Here is a 19,472-nt window from a genome sequence, read left to right on the forward strand (position 1 = left end):
TTCCTTTTAAGAATTTGTTCAGCGACCTATATTTTTGATATGAAGAACCTGCAAAGAGAAGGAAAGCTATTTTTTATTTCCTGTCTTGTTACTATTTTATGTAGTTATTCTTTCAGTTTGGTTATTCTCTCTACAGTCTCCACAGTCTACAGTTTGTCTCCAGCGTGTGAAAAATGACATTTTATGTTGTTTGTTTAAGTAGCCCTTCACTGATCTGGGTTGCATGATCTCCAAGTAAAACATTAAGGAAAATAATAATCTACCCACTCTTACTTTTATTTAATTATTTTCTTAGATTCATTTTGAGTAGGTCAGTTATTAAATATCTTACTTGAAGGGTGTAGTACAGTCTTTGATAATAAAGAAATTAGATGAAGGAATGCCTATGTCATGATTATAATAACTTTTTTCGTACTGGTTTGTTCATTTACTAGGTTTTATTTTTGATAACACAATAATGTCAGATTCAGAAATGCAAAGTTTCAGATGCAAATATTTATCATCGATATAAGTCCCATATAGGGCTTAGGATTTGGAAAAATACTTTCAGACGTAAATAGGATTCTGAAGTCCTTTATTTATCTATTGATTTATTTTTAACAGCTTTTCTTAAATTAGCACTCATCCAATAAGTGCGTGTAAACGTACGACAGTGTGAGTTTGTGGTTGCTGATTTGTTAAGAATTAGGCCACCCATTTGCCCAACAATCCTTTCTTTCGTGTTTTTTTTTTTTTTTCAAGAATCTTTTCCTACATCGGCCTATGTGTTTAGATAAATGAAACTCTACCTTTTTAACTTGAGATGCACGGGGAAAGGAAACATTTTTCTTTGAAATTAGTCTTTCAAAGGAAGCTATCAAGACGCGCCATAGATTATCCGAAAAGGAGATGCAGAAAACTGGAGAATCGAAAATAAAAAACAATAAAGAAATAGCCACTCTGTCATAAAATACAAAAATAAATATTAAATACCCGTCCATAACATCCGTCAGCTGCCCACAAACGAACATACGCGGGACGTTGGGCGGGGGATGGAGGGGGGAGGAGGTTAGTGGTCGGGGGTTTGGGTGGGGATTTTGGTTGGTTGCATGAGTAGAAGGACGAAGGGGGGGGCGGGGGGGATGAAGTTTGCTGGAATGTACCGGGGGGGAGGGGGGGGGACGGTGGATACTTGACAGCTATTTCCGGGCACAAGCAAGAACTCTTAGGAAATCTTATCCCTCATTCCAAAGAAGAATCTCTCTCTCTCTCTCTCTCTCTCTCTCTTTCTCTCTCTCTCTTCTTCTTCTTCTTCTTCTTCTTCTTATCAAGCGTTCCTCCGCCGTCACTCACTTCCTTCCGGAACTCCTCCATCTTGTTCCAAGCGTCACTTCATCATCCGGGAATGCGAGTCTTAAGTGTCCTTCTCGAGAGAAGAATAATCTCGCGATTTTTACGAGATGGAGATTTCCCGTTACCAGGAAATGAGATCCAAGGTTTAATTCGCCCGCTGTTTATCTGCCCGGGTTCCATTTATGAGGAATTTTGACTGCCGGATTATCCTCTCTCTCTCTCTCTCTCTCTCTCTCTCTCTCTCTCTCTCTCTCTCTCTCTCTGTTTTGCTATGTTTAACTAAGGCAATTTCAGAATTGTGCAAGAAGATGCTTCCTTTTCTAGTGACTCGTCTGAAAATATGAGGGTGAACAATTTTTACTTTTTTTTTTTTAACAATAAAAAATTCCCCCCTCTACTGCTGTTTCAGATTTCTCTTCGTGCTCCCTTTTCTTGTGATTCCTTCATTCGTCTAAGACACCGGCCTATATCTTCCGCCAGATTCAGGCTTCCCTACTCTGTTCTTTTTCTGTCTTCATTGACTTCTAGTTTTAGTTACACACAACAAGCATTACATTTCTGAAAAGTCTTAGTATACTTGCGATACACTGGTCAATGTCTGCCGTCTCGCTGAGTGCTCCTGATAATAGAGCAGAGGCACTCATGGTCGGTTTAAATCTTAATGTAGCCTTGACCGTGTAAATCACGAAGCACTTATCTACAAGCTATGATTGTTAGAATTGGTGGATCTTTCATCAATAATTCTAATGAACTTTTAATGGCCAATTTATGAATGTCATTTCAGGTGTTCCTTAAGGTAGTGCTCTGACCTGTGATATTTATTGTCTACAGATATACTAGAGACATGCAGCACAGTCTGGAGATCAAATTGCATAAGACCATGATGGTACTCTTCTAGCCGTTGTTCTTTCTCCGTGCCTTAGGTCTATGGTAGCAGAATCCTTGAATAGAGATCTAGCACGTATTCATGGGTGAAGTAGGCTTTGGAGCCCTACGCAAAACTTAATTCTTAAACTCGAAGTATGATAGTTACACGATCCAGAACACTTTTCCCTTTACGTTTTGATTTCCATTTAAATGGTTCGGTTTTAAATGTCATTTTATTTCTTAAATATTTTAGGTTTAACTTTTGATAAGAAATTGACTCTTGAAGTGCCTATGTACGTAATACTACTTTATCTGTTTCTCGAAACTTTGGTATCTTGCGGAAATGATTTCGGAAGCTTCGTGATGAAGCTGTTACATCTAAGTGTTTTAGCTTTTTTTCTCGTTTCTCCAATTTGGTCTTCGGGGTATGACTGACATCTCAAACTCTTGAACAGAGTTCATTATGTCTGTTGCGTAAAATGTAAGGTAACAACAAACATCCTCTGCAATCTTCTCTACCTGACCTAGCTGTTTTTGCTCACAGCACCAGGTACACTGCAGCTGGAGACAGCGTGTCGTTTCTCGTATCAGGTATACGCCTTTTTGCAATTCAAACTGTACATTCTGCATAAAAACGAGACAATCCACCATTTTTTTTAGACTAATCTGCAAAACTTTGAAACATTGGATGTAGAAGATTCGGCAATTGTTGTTAGTAAGAAACAATGTTTTAAAAAGTCCTTAACATTCTGCAGTAACTGAGCAATCACCAGAACCTGAAGCAGTGTGCATTACCTTGTGGACAATTTTCAAATTGGTGAAACTGTCGTCGGTCATTAAAGACATCCTTGGTTATTAAAAAGAATTATTTCTGTATTTACGAAATTTTGTATCTAAGACTTTCGTCGAATGACAGCCTTCATTATCCAGTTTTGAGTGCAGTGTTGAAGCTGCATCTCCAGCCCATCGATATCTATATATTTATCTGATAGAATAGGCAGCGGTGCGAACAACTCCAAGTATTTTTCCTGCTTCAATAAAATCTTCATCTGCACTGCATGCGTCTGTGATTCTCTTTTTATCAACTGCGATACCCTGGCCATGTTGTAACAATTGCTCTGGCAAGTGACAGGCCTAGAAGATCGTTAATAGCTAACCTGATCCAGTGCTGTACTTCTACAATACACCTTCTTACTATTTTCACTACAAAAAAAAATACAATCGCGTTCTTAATGAAAAGTATTTCTACTGATAATGGGTACTTCAGGACAAATGATACTTGTCAGTCGAATGCATTCAGTTTAATTAATCATGCTTACAGATGCCTAAACACACTTCTCTATTTGTCTTCGAGTTTTGCTGATTTATTTCAATTCTGATGAAATGTTTTCCGTAAAAACAAGATAGTTCCTGAACACTGAGAACTGTTTAACTATTGTTACTATGTCTTATCGTTTGTGCCATTTGCCTTAAAGATAAGGAGAGTGTTGTAGTTTTGCCAAATGTCTAAAAGGTAAAACCTTATTGTTTCGCTTACAGTTATAAATGTTGAATAATTTCTCATTTCATCCAGCTGTTATGATGATTGTCCAACCAGTTTTTTACTTATTTGATTTGCAGAATGTACAGAATGAATTGCAAAAACGTGTAATACTATTCAGTTTGCCAGGAGTTATAACTTGGCTGCTACTGAAATGTGGAATAGTTTCCCCAGAGCAGTTGTGGAATCTCCAGATCTCCAAATGCTTAAGCGAGGAGCAAATTTATTCCCGGTTTCTGCTGACGTCTCCTGAATTCAAGTGCATCGGTTTTATTTTCCATCCCCTGCTATTGATTCATTTATCGCCTTTTCCTATAACTTGTCTCTCTTTCCAGGCTGATTGCCTTTGGGGCCCTCTTGAGTTTATTGCCTTTTGACTATATCCATTATTATTATTACTATAATGATTATTATTATATAAAAGATGAAACCTATTCATATGGAACAAGGCCCTCACAGGGCCATTAACTTGAGATTCAAGCTCCCAAAGAATATAGTGTTCATTAGGAAGAAGTAACCTTTACCTTACAGCTCATTCGGGTTGCCCCAGGTCCCTCAGTGTGAGGCACCTTTAATGTCTACCAGAGAGTTGCTATCGCATCTTCCGGTATATTTTGCATCTTCCAATCTTGGATGGTCTGGGATGCAAATTATGCAAGGAGGTTTGCCTTCTGTCACCGAGACGTGAAACTGCTGCTCTTCCGCTTGTACTGCTACAGTATCTATGGGTGTTCCCATAGACGCATCACTTTTGTGCACAATGACATTCTGAGACGCCTCACAAACACTCCCCGCTACAACTCCACCACACAGATATTCATAGAAAACCACCTGGACAATTTAAAAATCATTGTAAGACGAACAATGTCCAGTCTGGTAACCCGAGTGAGAAACAGCAGCAACTCACTCATACAAAGCATCCTAAGGAGTGAAGTAAGAAGAAGATCTAAATTGTGGGAAATATGGGAAAATGAGGAGTTTGTCCCCTAAAGGACTTAATCTCTGTATTGGCAAGATGTCATCTGCAGATGTTGTCATTATTATATTTATTGCTGATATTTTAATTTTTCATTATTACTGTGATTACTATCAAGTTAAAGTTTTTTACATTAAATTTTCGTATTTAGCCCTCTGGACCTGACTACTGATACCACCTAAGGTCTCTAGTTGAAATTTAAGTTATATAATCTGTGCATTAACTGTTATAACTCTCAATGCATTTTTTCTCACCAATATTATTACTGTTGTTACCAGTATTATGATTACTATCTTTTATGCTACCTCAGCTATTTTGTGGATAAGTGCCGATTATTCTTTTTTTTTATCATGTTGTCTCATGTATCTAGATTGTGCATGTTACTGTCTGTATTTTCTATATTCCATGTATATGGCCTTGAGCTGAAATAAAGGATATTATTATTATTATTATTATTATTATTATTATTATTATTATTATTATTATTATTCTTAAACACATCTACGATCACTCCTGATATGTTCCTCAGATGAGCTGGTAACGTATTGAAAAGACGCGGCATTATCGATGCTGGTGCGTAGTGGATTAATGTCCTGTGTGCTTTCCTTAGTTTTCCTGGTATAGTTTTGGGCACTATTAAAGGGAAACACAGAAAGAAGATATCCCATGTATTAAAGAAATTAATTAATAAATTAACAAACAGCTAAAAATGTATTAGAATGCAAGAATAGTATCAGGGTAATAATGCATTGCACCTTCGCTTGAACTTCTGAAGTTGCAGTTGCACTATATACTCTGGGAGGCTGAAGATTGAAAGAAAGAAGACATAACGATTTCTTCTTCTCAAACCCTTTATGGTAGATTTTCATTTAACATAGTTACCACATCTTTCTATAGAATCTTTTCTTTGCAATCTATATATATAATATAAATAATTCTATATATATATATATACTATATATTTAGCTATAATCTATAGATATAGATATATAATATCTATATATATATATAATAATTCAGATAGATATATATATATATATATAATATATATTATATATATAATTTATTTTCTATAGATAGATATAGAATATATATATATATGATATATATATATATATATATAGTAGATATATAGATATATATATATCAATATATATTTTAATTAATTCTATATCTATAGATATAGGTATATATTATATATATATATATAATATTTATATATTATTTATTATCTATAGAATATAATATTTATTTAATATTTATATATCTATATATCTATATATATAGATATATATATATATATCGAGCTACAATGTCCTTTAATATCTAATTCGCTCTACCTCGGAATTAATATATTTTTTCATATATGCTTAACCGAAGGGGAATTTTTTCTCGATAATAGATTTGCCTGGACCAGGGCGCGAACCTATGGATCCTTTCAAACCCAGGAACGTCAGTGAAGCTTTTCCTACTACACCACCTGGCGAGCGGTTTTAAAAAGTTCATGTCAGCCTTCTCATATACCTTTCGCGCGCAGGTAATTAGTTGGTTTGGAGACAACATCCGCCCACCTCGACTCCGGTAGTGTTTGTAGTGCTTTTGACAGCACGTAGCCAATCTATAAGTCATATCACATTTCCGTGATTCATATACATATATCGAGCTACAATGTCCTTTAATATCTAATTCGCTCTACCTCGGAATTAATATATTTTTTCATATATGCTTAACCGAAGGGGAATTTTTTCTCGATAATAGATTTGCCTGGACCAGGGCGCGAACCTATGGATCCTTTCAAACCCAGGAACGTCAGTGAAGCTTTTCCTACTACACCACCGCGAGAGGTTAAAAGTTCATGTCGCCTCTCACCCTCATATACCTTTCGCGCGCAGGTAATTAGTTGGTTTGGAGACAACATCCACCCACCTCGACTCCGGTAGTGTTTGTAGTGCTTTTGACAGCACGTAGCCAATCTATAAGTCATATAGATTGGCTACGTGCTGTCAAAAGCACTACAAACACTACCGGAGTCGAGGTGGGGGTGGATGTTGTCTCCAAACCAACTAATTACCTGCGCGCGAAAGGTATATGAGGGTGAGAGGCGACATGAACTTTTAACCTCTCGCGGTTAAGCATATATGAAAATATATTATTCCGAGGTAGAGCGAATTAGATATTAAAGGACATTGTAGCTCGATATATATATATATATATATATATATATATATATATATATATATATATTATATATATATATATACACACACACACGAAGCACGAGCTTCCACTACAGATGGTATAGTGGGAACGAACAGCTTCATCCGGGTCAGAGCGTCCTTCTGATTGGTTGGATGTGACAAAAATATCATTAGTCCTAGGGCCTGACCTAGTTTTAAATAATTAACTTCCCTGGCAATCTTCCGCAGAGCATAATGCCCAGGAATGGAGAGATGAAACCAGAGACAAAACAAAGGAGTTAAAAATGGTCAAGTATCGAAAAATGAAATAAACAAATAGAAAGTGAGAAACAGTGAATAGAATAAAAAGGAAAAGCATTGAACAGTGGGCTCCTATACAACCTTTATAGATCATCACATATAAGTTTAAACTTCCCATTATCAATTGTCACACATTAATTTAAACTTTCCGGCATCAGTTGTCAGATATTAGTTTAAACTTCCCAGTATTAACTGTCTCATATAAGTTTAAACTTCGCAGGTGCAGCTATTGTATATCAGTTTAAACTTCCCAGTATTAACTGTTTCATATAAGATGAAACTTCCCAGTATCAATTGATACAAGTTTAAAAAATCCCGGCATATACCTCCCAGTGTGAAAACTTCCCAGTATCAACTCCCACACCATTACCAACGCGACCGCTGCATCTTATTGTACAGAAGAAGAAGAAGAAGAAGGGTTAGGGTACTCGTCAGCAGTCTCAACAAACGCGATAATTTGTGATAAGATAATGCTAGAGGTTCTTTCTCAGTCCAAGAGTTACTGCGGTCGCTGCCAAGTCGTGAATTCGTCACTGGAGTTGAATTGTGTTTGTCTGTGATTTTTATAAACGCACTGCGCTCCATCGGTGACAGAAAATTAAAATGGTAAGATTACATCCCCTTCATAAATCGTTTATTCAGCATTAACGCAGTGTAGAGTTGCGGAAACAATAGGAGATTAAAGAATGATTTTTATAATGTTAATTTCTTGTTTAAATACAGTGTTTTCCGGATGTCACATTAGCCCACGGGAAAATAAATTTGATTCCCAAGGTGGCTGTTGAAGTCTTATTACTGTGAGTTCAGGGTAAAGTAAAGATCAGAGAAAAACTATAAGAAAATAAAGAAAATTAACATGTAGCATAAAAACAATCACAAACTCTAGGGCATAAATAACACATCAATAATAAATGTAAATCGTGCTGATGGTTTGCTCTGTTTGTAAGATTGCTTCTTAATTAAACAAGATTACCTACAGAAGTTGTGTTTGTTGCCAGGAAAGTTTACTAAAGGTGGACTTCGCAATTAAATGGACTGCTAATTCCTGGCGAAGGTTTGAGGTTACCGGACGCTTTTGTTAAAATATACATTCAGTATTGCCGCATCGGCTATCATGACATATGCAAATCAGCTACATAAATTTTCTTTTTATATAGCAGTTTGTGTGTGTACGTATGCATTTAGGTTTATGTGTATAAGAGAGAGAGAGAGAGATATTTTAAGTTTTGAAGGAGAATACAAATTTAGTCGATAGGCCAAGAGAGTAAATAGAATCATAAGTTTTAAAAAGATTAGTGAAAAGAATTTAGGTTTTTACTGCCAAGATTAGGCTTGCCAACTTAAGATCTTCTTTTGGGGGCGGGGGGCGGACGTAAAGGGGGCTGGCTTACATTGTACAGATGTTATATTTACTGATATCGGTGAATTTACCGAAAACAAAATAAGGTAATATATCAAAGTAAAGAGAATATTATGTGAAATACAGCCATAACTGAAGAGCCTGTTAACTGTGAGCATAAAAATGAACACTGATTGTACAATCTGATCATAAACTTGCATTTTAAAAAATTAAATGAGTATGATTCTCAAAATAATCCATGCCTGAATGCACCATTTATAATAGAACATAACATCGTGGAATAGGCCTGATAAAGCCAAATAGGTCTTTGTGTAATATTTTGTTATCACTGTTTTGTTAAGGCATTATGAACCATAAGAATACAAACCTTAGCCGAAATTTGTCATTTATTCCCGTAATGACTGATGATAATTTTCTTATGCCCTTTTAGGGAATGTCTTCTTATGCTTTTATATGGAATATTATTTTGTCGTTTTATGGAATAATTTTTTCATGCCTTTTTATGCAATAATTTGTTCATGCCTTTTTACGGAATTATTTTTCACGACTTTTCAGGTTATTATTTTTCATGCATTTATCTAATAACTCTTTTATGTCCTTTTATGGAATCATTTTTCCACGTTTTTTTATGGACTATTTTTTTCAAGTCTTTTTATGTTTCACTTTTTGACAGAGATTACGTAAACTCAGGAAATTACGATTGACTTTTAAACTTCTTTTTTTTTTTTATTGTAAAGTCGATTTGACCCTGTACTAAGATACCACTATTTACCGGAAGAGGCATAAGTAATTTCCATTCTGTTCTGATATTAAAAATCAATCATCATCTGCAAAACGTATGTTTATCATAATATCCTTTCTACTGATGTAATCTAATTTCCGTAATCAAATCATTCAACCAGTGACTGAATCGGGATTGAGACATAAACCTTATAAATTAGTTTATCAGTATCGATGATAATGTAAAAGCCTTTTTATAAACAGAAAAAAAGGCAGTTTTAACCTCTCTTGGTTCCTAGTTGAAAGGCATATCGTCAACTTACATAAGTACAAAAATAGACGAAATCTGAAATTCTAAGTTGTTGATTTTAGCGCTTGAATTTTAATAATCTTTTAATGGTGCGGTTGAATCTCGTATATCCTTGTGAATGGCGATTATCTTTTAAGGTGTGGTTGACTATTTGATTGCGAGAATCTCGTATATCCTTGTGAATGCCGATTTCCTAAACACTAGAAGCTGAAGACATTATATTCCTTGTTTTTTGGATGTAAAGTAAACTTATCACACACAAATCACAAACAGGTTGAAAGCAAGTCAACGACTTATCGGTAGTTCTAACCAGCACTTAATGCACTTACCAAGCGTCTGCGCAAAGGTTTGTTCTTCACTTAAGGTCGTTGATTTCTTTTCAACTTGATTGTGACATATTAATTCATTCTTTTTTTTAATAAGTAGGATCTCCTCCTTTTGTAATTCCCTTTTCAACCTCTAACTTCTTCCTAATGAACACCGTACTCTTTGGAGGCTTGAATTTCAAGTCAATGGCCAGGGGCTTGTTCCATATGAATAGGTTTCATTTTCTAAATATAATAATAATAATAATAATAATAATAATAATAATAATATAATAATAATAATAATGGGATGTGATAAGCTGTGGAAGCTTGTATTCATGACATGTTTTTACTGTTATGATGACGCGATCTTACCAACTCCCTATAGGGCTTGATACTTGCAAGTGTTTGTCTGTTCCTCATATATATATATATATATATATATATATATATATATATATATATATATATATTTATATATATATATATATATATATATATATATATATATATAAAGAAAATTAACATTGGTGAGTTATTACAACGCCATCTTTTAATGCTTAGGCGGAATCTTACAACCCCACGGAATGCGGGGTATGTCAAGAGGTCTTCGACGACGAAACGAGAAGTCCGCGCAACCTGCCGTGTTCCCACCACCTCTGCAGCATGTGCATCGGCGCTCTCATCCGCAGGAATGACAAGAAATGCCCCTTCTGCCGAAAGCCCTTCGTCGCTCTCTCCCCGGGAGACCTCATGAAGAACAACGGGCTGCTGGAGTGCATGCATTACCTGGCACATATGACGAGAGATTCCAGCACCTTGAAAGGGAAAGACCAGAATTCCTACCGAAGCAAGTTAGATGAACTAAAATCAGATGTGTTAAAATCGAATGAGAAACTCCTGGAAACTCTGGAAAACCTGGAAAGACGGCTGGAGAAAGTGGTATACGATGCCAATAGGCTCAAAGCAGCGATAACGAGAGAAGACTCGCATATCAAGGAAAAGGTCGTTGAGAAGATTTATGACATAGTTGCTAGCAACGCCAAGAGCATCGACGAGCTGGAAACGGCTGAGAATTCAGTGAAATATCAACTAAACGATCTGCTCTGCGAAAAGAACGGCATTGAATCGTTCAACGAGGAACTGCAAGAAAGTAAGACCTTTACGGAAGTTGCTCGGTTGATGGATGAGGCTGCAGAGATGGGTTCTAGGGTAGACGACTGGACCAGACAAGTCAAGGAAAACCTGCAAGAAGAAGAAGCTGCTCTACTAAAGAAAGAGAAGGTGAGCGCTCGATCCAGAATAAGTTCGTTTATTGTATCTAAACATTTATACACTTACTCACGCATCAATATGTATATACACACAGACACAGACACACAGATATATATATATATATATATATATATATATATATATATATATATATATATACATACCTAGTTTTAAAAACTCACGGTTTAGTCACTTAATTTGGTAAAAAAAATAAAAAAAAACTTTTACATACGAGCCCATAATGCTTAAACAAAGAAAAACTGTAACAATTATCGTATTGCAACTCCTTTTCAGACAGTAAGTGACTGAAGAGTATACATCGAATAATTGTACATATGCAAATATGCGATAAGACGTCAAAGAGGGCGAGGCTAAGACGCACGAAAACTCAAATGTTCTAACATGTTCTATTTCTTTAGCTGAGTTTTCATGGGTATATTAAGCTTCTTTGAATAAAGTTGTAACAAGAAGCCACAGGAGGGAGTAACTTCCAAGTTTGAAATATTCATCAGATAGAAGTAAACTGTGTATTTATCTTTATTCAGGAAACATGGAATTGTTTTTTCTCTCCCCTACATTCCATGACATTCACTCGAGTTCTGACATCAGATTCATCTCGACGAAGGGTATTAGCCACCAAAGTTTCTTGCGTATTATATTGTGACAATAATACTCAGACATTTTGCCTCCTCCAATGTTGCTTGCGTCTTTTGTTATCAAAGATGACACTCAGAATATTCTACTTCAAAGTATTTTGACCTCCTGCCTCAATCTGTAGTGTTTTGCTTGTGATTTTTTTTATTATATCTTATTGTCCAGTTTCTTCAGCTATGACATGCTTCTATCCATAGCCTCTGAGAATATGGAAAGACGACTCAGTAGTCTAGTTGTAAACTGCTTTTTGATAATGTAATGCCGTTATTATTTTGATCGAGTAGTCACTGGTAATATAATAATAGTCAGTTTTATCTTTATTGAAGTTCCCCCCCTCCCCGCCCCCCCCCGCCCGCCCCCCACAGCCCCCATCCCCTTCTATCGCCTGTTACAATCCTGTTTGCCAGAACATTGGAATTTTTTTGGCGTTGCATTCGATCTCAGCCCCTTTTGTATCAATAACTTAATTTGTCTGGATAAAAGCTTGACTAACACATCTTCCAATGGACAAAATAAAATTCTGATCTTTTTCTTCTGTTTATACAGGAAGTGAAAGTTCTCGAGGAGAAAATGAAGGTCATGAAGGAAATATTAAACAGTAGATGAGGACACCACTTCAAATTTTTTCCTTATCTGAATATATGGAAGAATTTTCCAACATCAAATGCATTGTTAAGGTAACAGACTGCTATATATGTCATTGCTTAGAAACTCGTTTTTAAGGCATAAATTTCTGCTTATCATCGGATGATACCCATATCTCTCAATTGAAAGGCAAGGGCGCCATCAGATGACCCACACTATACTCTGTTTTTTCCATCTGTCCATCCACCTGTGGTGTTTGCGCACGGTAACACTGCGCCCCGGGCTTTAAATAATATCCTATTTCGAATATTAACGGTGTAATTCGCATACAGTTAATTATTAAGACTTTTGAGTTTCAAATGTACAACCAGATATCTTTTTATTTACCTAAAACTTACACATAGCGTAACAATTTAAAGCCCGGGATGCAGTGTTACCATGTGCGACCACCACAGGCGGATGGACAGATGGAAAAAAACAGAGTATAGTCATAAAAGAAGCTGGAAACTAAGTACTTTTGTACCAGAGGATTTCCTTCCCAGGCTACCCCCTAACATACGAGTGAGTCTTTGCACAGCTTCCCCACCCAGCAGTGACTTAATTAGTAGCATTTCAATTCAATTGCCCCTTATGAGTAAAAAACCTCAGGTACAGAACTACTTAGGTTCTTACTTTTTTCATAACCTGTATTGTAGGTCAGTTGGTAACACCCCTGCCTTTCATTTGAGAGACTTGGCTTCGATACCTGTGTTAGGCAGAAATTTATTCTGTGAAAGCTTCTTTTATGACTAGTGTGGGTCAGCTGATGGCGCCCTTGCCTTTCAATTGGGAGATATGGGTATCATCCCGATGATATGTTAGTTATTTACACTTAAAGAAATGTACTTTATGTGATTTTATTGTTTATAAATCTGTTTTCTTTATTTTTCTGATTTCTACTTGGTATTGCCTGGGATTACTCTGGACAGAACAATGCTTAATTTTAGGTCATATATTCAACTAATATCATGGAACTTCAAACTTTACATTAACAAACTGCATTCATGAAGAATTTTTAACTTTTCTCTTGATATTTGATTATACTACTTAAAAAGTGAACGATAATTAACTCTGAATTTCAGAGGTAAATAACTCCTGTACACTACGCTTGGATGTTTGTTCTTTTTTGTTGCATTAAAGACATTAAATGACCACATAATTTCTTTTGCTTTTCTTTCCTGTAAAATCCCTACAAGAGACGAAGAAGAATAAACCAACACGAACTGAGTAACTAAGATTTGAACCGGATTGATATGAAAGCAACAAATATAATTTTACTGTCAAATTCCTCTGCAGGGATTTAAGATAGAGCAGAGAGTTAAATTCCAATTATTATTAGTCTTGAAGGTTGTTTTACTACTTGTTTTTTTTCATAAAAGCATATCACTTGTTATTTACATGAAAGGACAAGAAAAATCATGAATTTATAGCGGATCTTTCCATAATTTCAATCTGACAAAACTGAAGGTCAGAAAAGTCCAGACCTAAGGTGGGTGAAGCACTGATGAAAGCTAAGGACAAAGGGTGTTTGCTACGCAGTACATTAAGAATAGCATTAATAAATAAATGTAAAAAAAAACGGGATAGGTTGTTGTTACTATTATTATTATTATTATTATTATTATTATTATTATTATTATTATTATTATTATTATTATTCAGAAGATGAAACCTCTTCATATGAAATAAGCCCACCGAAGGGGCCATTGGCTTGTAATTCATGCTTCCAAAGAATATGGTGTTCATGAGGAAGAAGTAAGAGGAGTAAAGAAAATGCATAGAAAAGAGACCTCACTTATTGAAAAAAAAAGAAAAAATCAGTAAATTAATAAACAGATAAAAATGTATTCAAATGCAAGGAGAATAGTATTAGTGCAGTAAATAGGGTTCTAGGAGATGCTGATTGCTTGCACTCATTTATTGGCTCACTCGATCCCATTAAGGAGATTCCTGTCTACAGTTACATGGATGGCATGGGTATTGGTTCTCGTTTTAATAAGACAGATGTATGAGTAGTGTGTCTCTCCATAACAAGAACGAAGATACAAGCAGATACGACTAGCTTATGTGCTCGATAGTCTCTAGTTTTACCACGGAACTAGTATTTCCCGGACACGCCGTACCTGTTAACCCCCCCGTAATAAAAATAGCACCATTAGTGAACCTCACGCGGGGTACACTGTGGCATTAATTAAGACTCATTACAACATATCTCCAACCCGTACCTACAACCTCTTTCATTCCTTTTACTGTTCGTTCATTCATATTCTCTGTCAACCTTCTTACTTTCCACCCTCTCCTCTGTTTCTGTTACGCTTTTAAAACCTCTTTTACTCTCAATTTCCTTTTTGATCGCTGAATGACCACATAGGTCCCAGCGCTTTGCCTTTGGTCTAAATTTCATATTTCCATTCCATACCTGTTATGTATACCATATAAACAGTGGATACCTTTGCTTATATCTGAAAGTGGCAGAAGCTATAAGGTCTCGTTAGCGATTTCCAAGGGAAATCATGACGGGTTTCCCCCACTGAGTCTAGTGTTGAAGAGCGCCTGCCTTTCTGTGATATCAGGTAGATTATAACGATACGAATTTCAATCCTACTCATATAGATTTTTCATGCAATGGATAACGCAGAACTAGTGGGTCAGGAATGAAACCCTATATATATATATATATATATATATATATATATATATATATATATATCTATATATATATATCTATATATATATATATCTATATAGATATAAATATATAATATATATCTATATAATATACATATATATATATATATATAATATTTTAAATTGATCATATATATATAGTATAGATATGATATATATATATATATATATTATATATATATATATATATAGATATATATATATATAGTATATATATATATATATATATATATATATATATCCCACTATGGCATAGCGAACGCAATACGCACTTCCGTAGTAATTTTTACATACACAAAGAAATATCTCCCAAGTCAAGTCATTGTAATCAATATGAGTATCACCTAACTTCAAAATACTCTAAGCGCTCTATCCGTTCTCAGACTTCAGTCCGTCAGAAAGTCTGAAAACAGACGAGATAAGGAAACTCGTTATCAACAAAAAACGATGCAATAGTTAGGAAATGGCCTTCGCTGCCGACTGCCAAACAATATGTTCCCCGACAACGGTTGAAAAGAAATTGGAAGCTGATTATTATTATTATTATTATCTCTTTTTCTTTTTTTTTTTTTGCTCTAGCACAGTCCTCCAATTCGACTGGGTGGTAATTATAGTATGGGGTTCCGGGTTGCATCCTGCCTCCTTAGGAAGTCCATCACTTTTCTTACAATGTGCGCCGTTTCTAGGATCACACTCCTTTGCATGAGTCCTGGAGCTACTTCAGCCTCTAGTTTTTCTAGATTCCTTTTCAGGGATCTTGGGATCGTGGGATCGTGCCTAGTGCTCCTATGATTATGGGTACAATTTCCACTGGCATATCCCATATCCTTCTTATTTCTATTTTCAGATCTTGATACTTATCCATTTTTTCCCTCTCTTTCTCTTCAACTCTGGTGTCCCATGGTATTGCGACATCAATGAGTGATACTTTCTTCTTGACTTTGTCAATCAACGTCACGTCTGGTCTATTTGCACGTATCACCCTATCTGTTCTGATACCATAGTCCCAGAGGATCTTTGCGTGATCGTTTTCTATCACTCCCTCAGGTTGGTGCTCGTACCACTTATTACTGCAAGGTAGCTGATGTTTCTTGCACAGGCTCCAGTGGAGGGCTTTTGCCACTGAATCATGCCTCTTTTTGTACTGGTTCTGTGCAAGTGCCGGGCATTCGCTTGCTAGTGTTTATGGTTTCATTTTTCGTATTGCACTTCCTACATATGGGAGAGATGTTATTTCCGTCTATCGTTCTTTGAACATATCTGGTTCTTAGGGCCTGATCTTGTGCCGCTGTTATCTTTCCTTCAGTTTCCTTCTTTAGCTCTCCCATCTGTAGCCATTGCCATGTGTCATCGCTGGCTAGTTCTTTAGTCTGTCTCATGTATTGTCCGTGCATTGGTTTGTTGTGCCAGTCCTCTGTTCTGTTTGTCATTCTCCTGTCTCTGTATATTTCTGGGGCTTCATCTACTTTTATTAGTCCTTCTTCCCATGCACTCTTTAGCCACTCGTCTTCACTGGTTTTCAGATATTGCCCAGTGCTCTGTTCTCGATGTTGACGCAGTCCTCTATACTTAGTAGTCCTCTCCCTCCTTCCTTTCGTGTTATGTATAGTCTGTCCGTATTTGCTCTTGGGTGTAGTGCTTTGTGTATTGTCATATGTTTCCTGGTTTTCTGATCTATGCTGCTGAGTTTAGCCTTCGTCCATTCCACTATTCCTGTGCTGTATCTGATTACTGGCACTGCCCATGTGTTTATGGCTTTTATCATATTTCCGGCATTGAGTTTTGACTTGAGTATCGCCTTGAGTCTCTGCATATATTCTTTCCTGATCGTGTCCTTCATCTCTTGGTGTTTTATATCCCCTCCTTCCATTATTCCCAGGTATTTGTATCCAGTCTCATCTATGTTTGATGTTGCTCCCATCTGGTAGCTTTATCCCTTCAGTCCTTGTTACTTTGCCTTTTTGTATGTTGACTAAGGTGCATTTTTCTATTCCAAACTCCATCCTGATGTCCCCAGATACAATCCTTACAGTCTGGATTAGGGTATCTATTTCCTTGATGTTCTTACCATACAGCTTGATGTCGTCCATGAACATCAGATGGTTGATTCTGTTGCCTCTTTTCTTGAGTTGGTACCCGGCATCCATCTTCTGTAGTACTTTTGTCATGGGAATCATGGCTACTACGAAGAGTAGTGGGGACAGTGAGTTGCCCTGGAAGATCCCTCTCCGGATATTAACCTCTGCTAGTCTTATTCCAGAGCTTGTAAGTACTGTATTCCAGTTTTGCATTGTATTTTTGAGGAAGCTGATGGTGTTTTCCTCTGCCCCATATATTTTCAGGCATTCTGTTAGCCATGTGTGTGGTATCATTTCGAAGGCTTTCTTATAGTCTATCCATGCCATGCTTAGGTTGGTTTTCCTTCTCCTACTGGTCTTCATTACCATTTTGTTTATCAGGAGCTGGTCTTTTGTGCCCCTACACTTCCTTCTTCAGCTTTTCTGTTGGCGGGGGATGGTGTTTGTCTCCTCTAGGTAGTTGTATATCCTTTCACTGATGATACCTGTTAGTAACTTTCACCATTATTTGGTAGGCAGGTGGATAGGCCTGTAGGTTACTGGCTATATTTCCCTTACTCTTGTCTTTTTGTACTAAGGATGTTCTTCCTGTGGTCATCCATTTTGGTGCATGGTGATTTGAGATACAATGCTGGAGTTGCTCTACTATTCATGGGTGTAGGGCCTTGAAGTTTTTGAGCCAGTATCCATGGACTTCATCGGGACCTGGGGCTTTCCAGTTTGGCATTTTCTTTAGTTGGTGTCTGACTGTGTCTGTCGTGATCTCTGTGAATCTTTGTTTTATTCTCCCTGTTTCTTCTTCCTTGACTTCCTGGAGCCATGTTGCATGTTTGTTGTGTGATACCGGATTGCTCCATATGTTTTCCCAGAGTCTCTTACTTGGTTCGGCTTCAGGAATTTTTCTTGGTGGTCTTCCCTCTTAGTTGGCTGTATAGTCTGATTGGTTCCGAATAGTTTGTTCTGTTGGTATCCCTTATTCCTGTTCATGTACCGTTGGATCTTATGTGCTTTGGCTTTAAGCCTCTGTTTTACATCTTCTATTGTGTTGTTTAGTCCCCTCTCTTGTACTTTGTATTTCTTTTTGAGTTCCTCCATTGTTTTCTTGCTTCTTAGCCTTTTTTCTGCCATCTCTTTCAGTTTACTCAAGTCAGATCTCATCACCATGATTTGCTTTTCCAGGCGCCTTTTCCAAGGAGGTTGCTGTTTTGGTTTCTGTTGGGTTGGTTGTGCTGGTGGTGTTGGTGTTCGAATCCCCATCAGTTCTGCTACTAATCTTGCTCCTGCTATGCCAAGTTATTTGTTTCTGTGATACTGGTGGTGTGTATTATGCCCATTATTTCATTGACCTCACTTGTTTTCTCCCTTAAATTCTTGGTGTTGTAGGCTTTCATGGAGGGGCTCCATCCATTGTCTAATCTTTTCTACCCATTCCGTCCTCTCTGTTACTTCGTCGGTGTTTCTTCGTGTGTCGTTGTTTGATACCTCATCATCCCTGTCGTCTTCTGTGGCATCGTCTCTCAGTTCGTCTTCATGTAATTTGTTGTCGTGTGACATTTCACTTTCCAGTTCTTCTCTTTCTGTTGGGGAGAGCCAGTTCTTTTTCTTTATGTTCCTTACTTGGTCTGCCAGCCTCTGCTCTGTTTGGGGGGTGTTATTCCTCTCATTCCAGATGTTGACCAACCTTCTTCTATATCCTCTCTCCGTCGGATTGCTCCTGATGTAGCATCTCCATATTTCCTTATTTTCTTCTCTTGTCCATTTCTTCCTTTGGTTTGATTCTGTAGCTCCAATCTCAGGCTGCTGGTTACTGTCGCTGTGGTGGTCAGTTGTTGGATGACGACCTCCAAGTACCTAACCGTCTTTCCCTTCAATTGGATTGAATACCTGGCTGCCGGACGAAGCTCCTCTGTTGCCAGAGGTTCCATTTACGTCGTTGTCGTTTATTCCTTCATTTCTTTCCATTATTGCTGAGTTTTGCTATTTAACCCATAGCTGGACCCTACCCCATCAGGGATAGGTACTCATTTACAACTGAGTAGACTGAGGAAATTATGGTAAGGATCCTTTCCCAAGAAATCAACACCGAAAAGAGCGGTCACCCATCCAACAACTGACCAGCCCCAATGTTGCTTAACCAGTCCATTGACGACCTGACCCACTCTGCCACGGCGCCACATATTATTATTATTATTATTATTATTATTATTATTATTATTATTATTATATTATTATTATTTTGTTTTGG

The 19,472-nt window shown here is 36.8% G+C and overlaps 2 protein-coding genes across 2 annotated transcripts in view; one reads left to right on the plus strand and one right to left on the minus strand.

Annotated features, from left to right (window-relative positions):
- The window catches only part of LOC135224413 (E3 ubiquitin-protein ligase RNF168-like), a 36,225-nt gene that overhangs the window by 11,131 nt on the left and 5,622 nt on the right, over positions 1 to 19,472 (minus strand). The window lies entirely within an intron of this gene.
- LOC135224965 (E3 ubiquitin-protein ligase trim-21-like) lies at positions 7,287 to 12,518 on the plus strand. Its single transcript, XM_064264271.1, has 3 exons — positions 7,287 to 7,819; positions 10,473 to 11,192; positions 12,384 to 12,518. The coding sequence occupies exons 1-3, from the start codon at positions 7,817 to 7,819 to the stop codon at positions 12,441 to 12,443; spliced, it is 783 nt and encodes a 260-aa protein (XP_064120341.1). The 5' UTR covers positions 7,287 to 7,816; the 3' UTR covers positions 12,444 to 12,518.

Source organism: Macrobrachium nipponense, chromosome 12 (genome assembly GCF_015104395.2).
Source record: "Macrobrachium nipponense isolate FS-2020 chromosome 12, ASM1510439v2, whole genome shotgun sequence".
NCBI classification, from domain to species: domain Eukaryota; kingdom Metazoa; phylum Arthropoda; class Malacostraca; order Decapoda; family Palaemonidae; genus Macrobrachium; species Macrobrachium nipponense.

Bases quoted from the DNA above. Each gene is read 5' to 3' on its own strand.
- LOC135224965 (XM_064264271.1), top strand. The intron at 11,193-12,383 runs GTGAGCGCTCGA...CTGTTTATACAG, and splicing joins CTCTACTAAAGAAAGAGAAG to GAAGTGAAAGTTCTCGAGGA.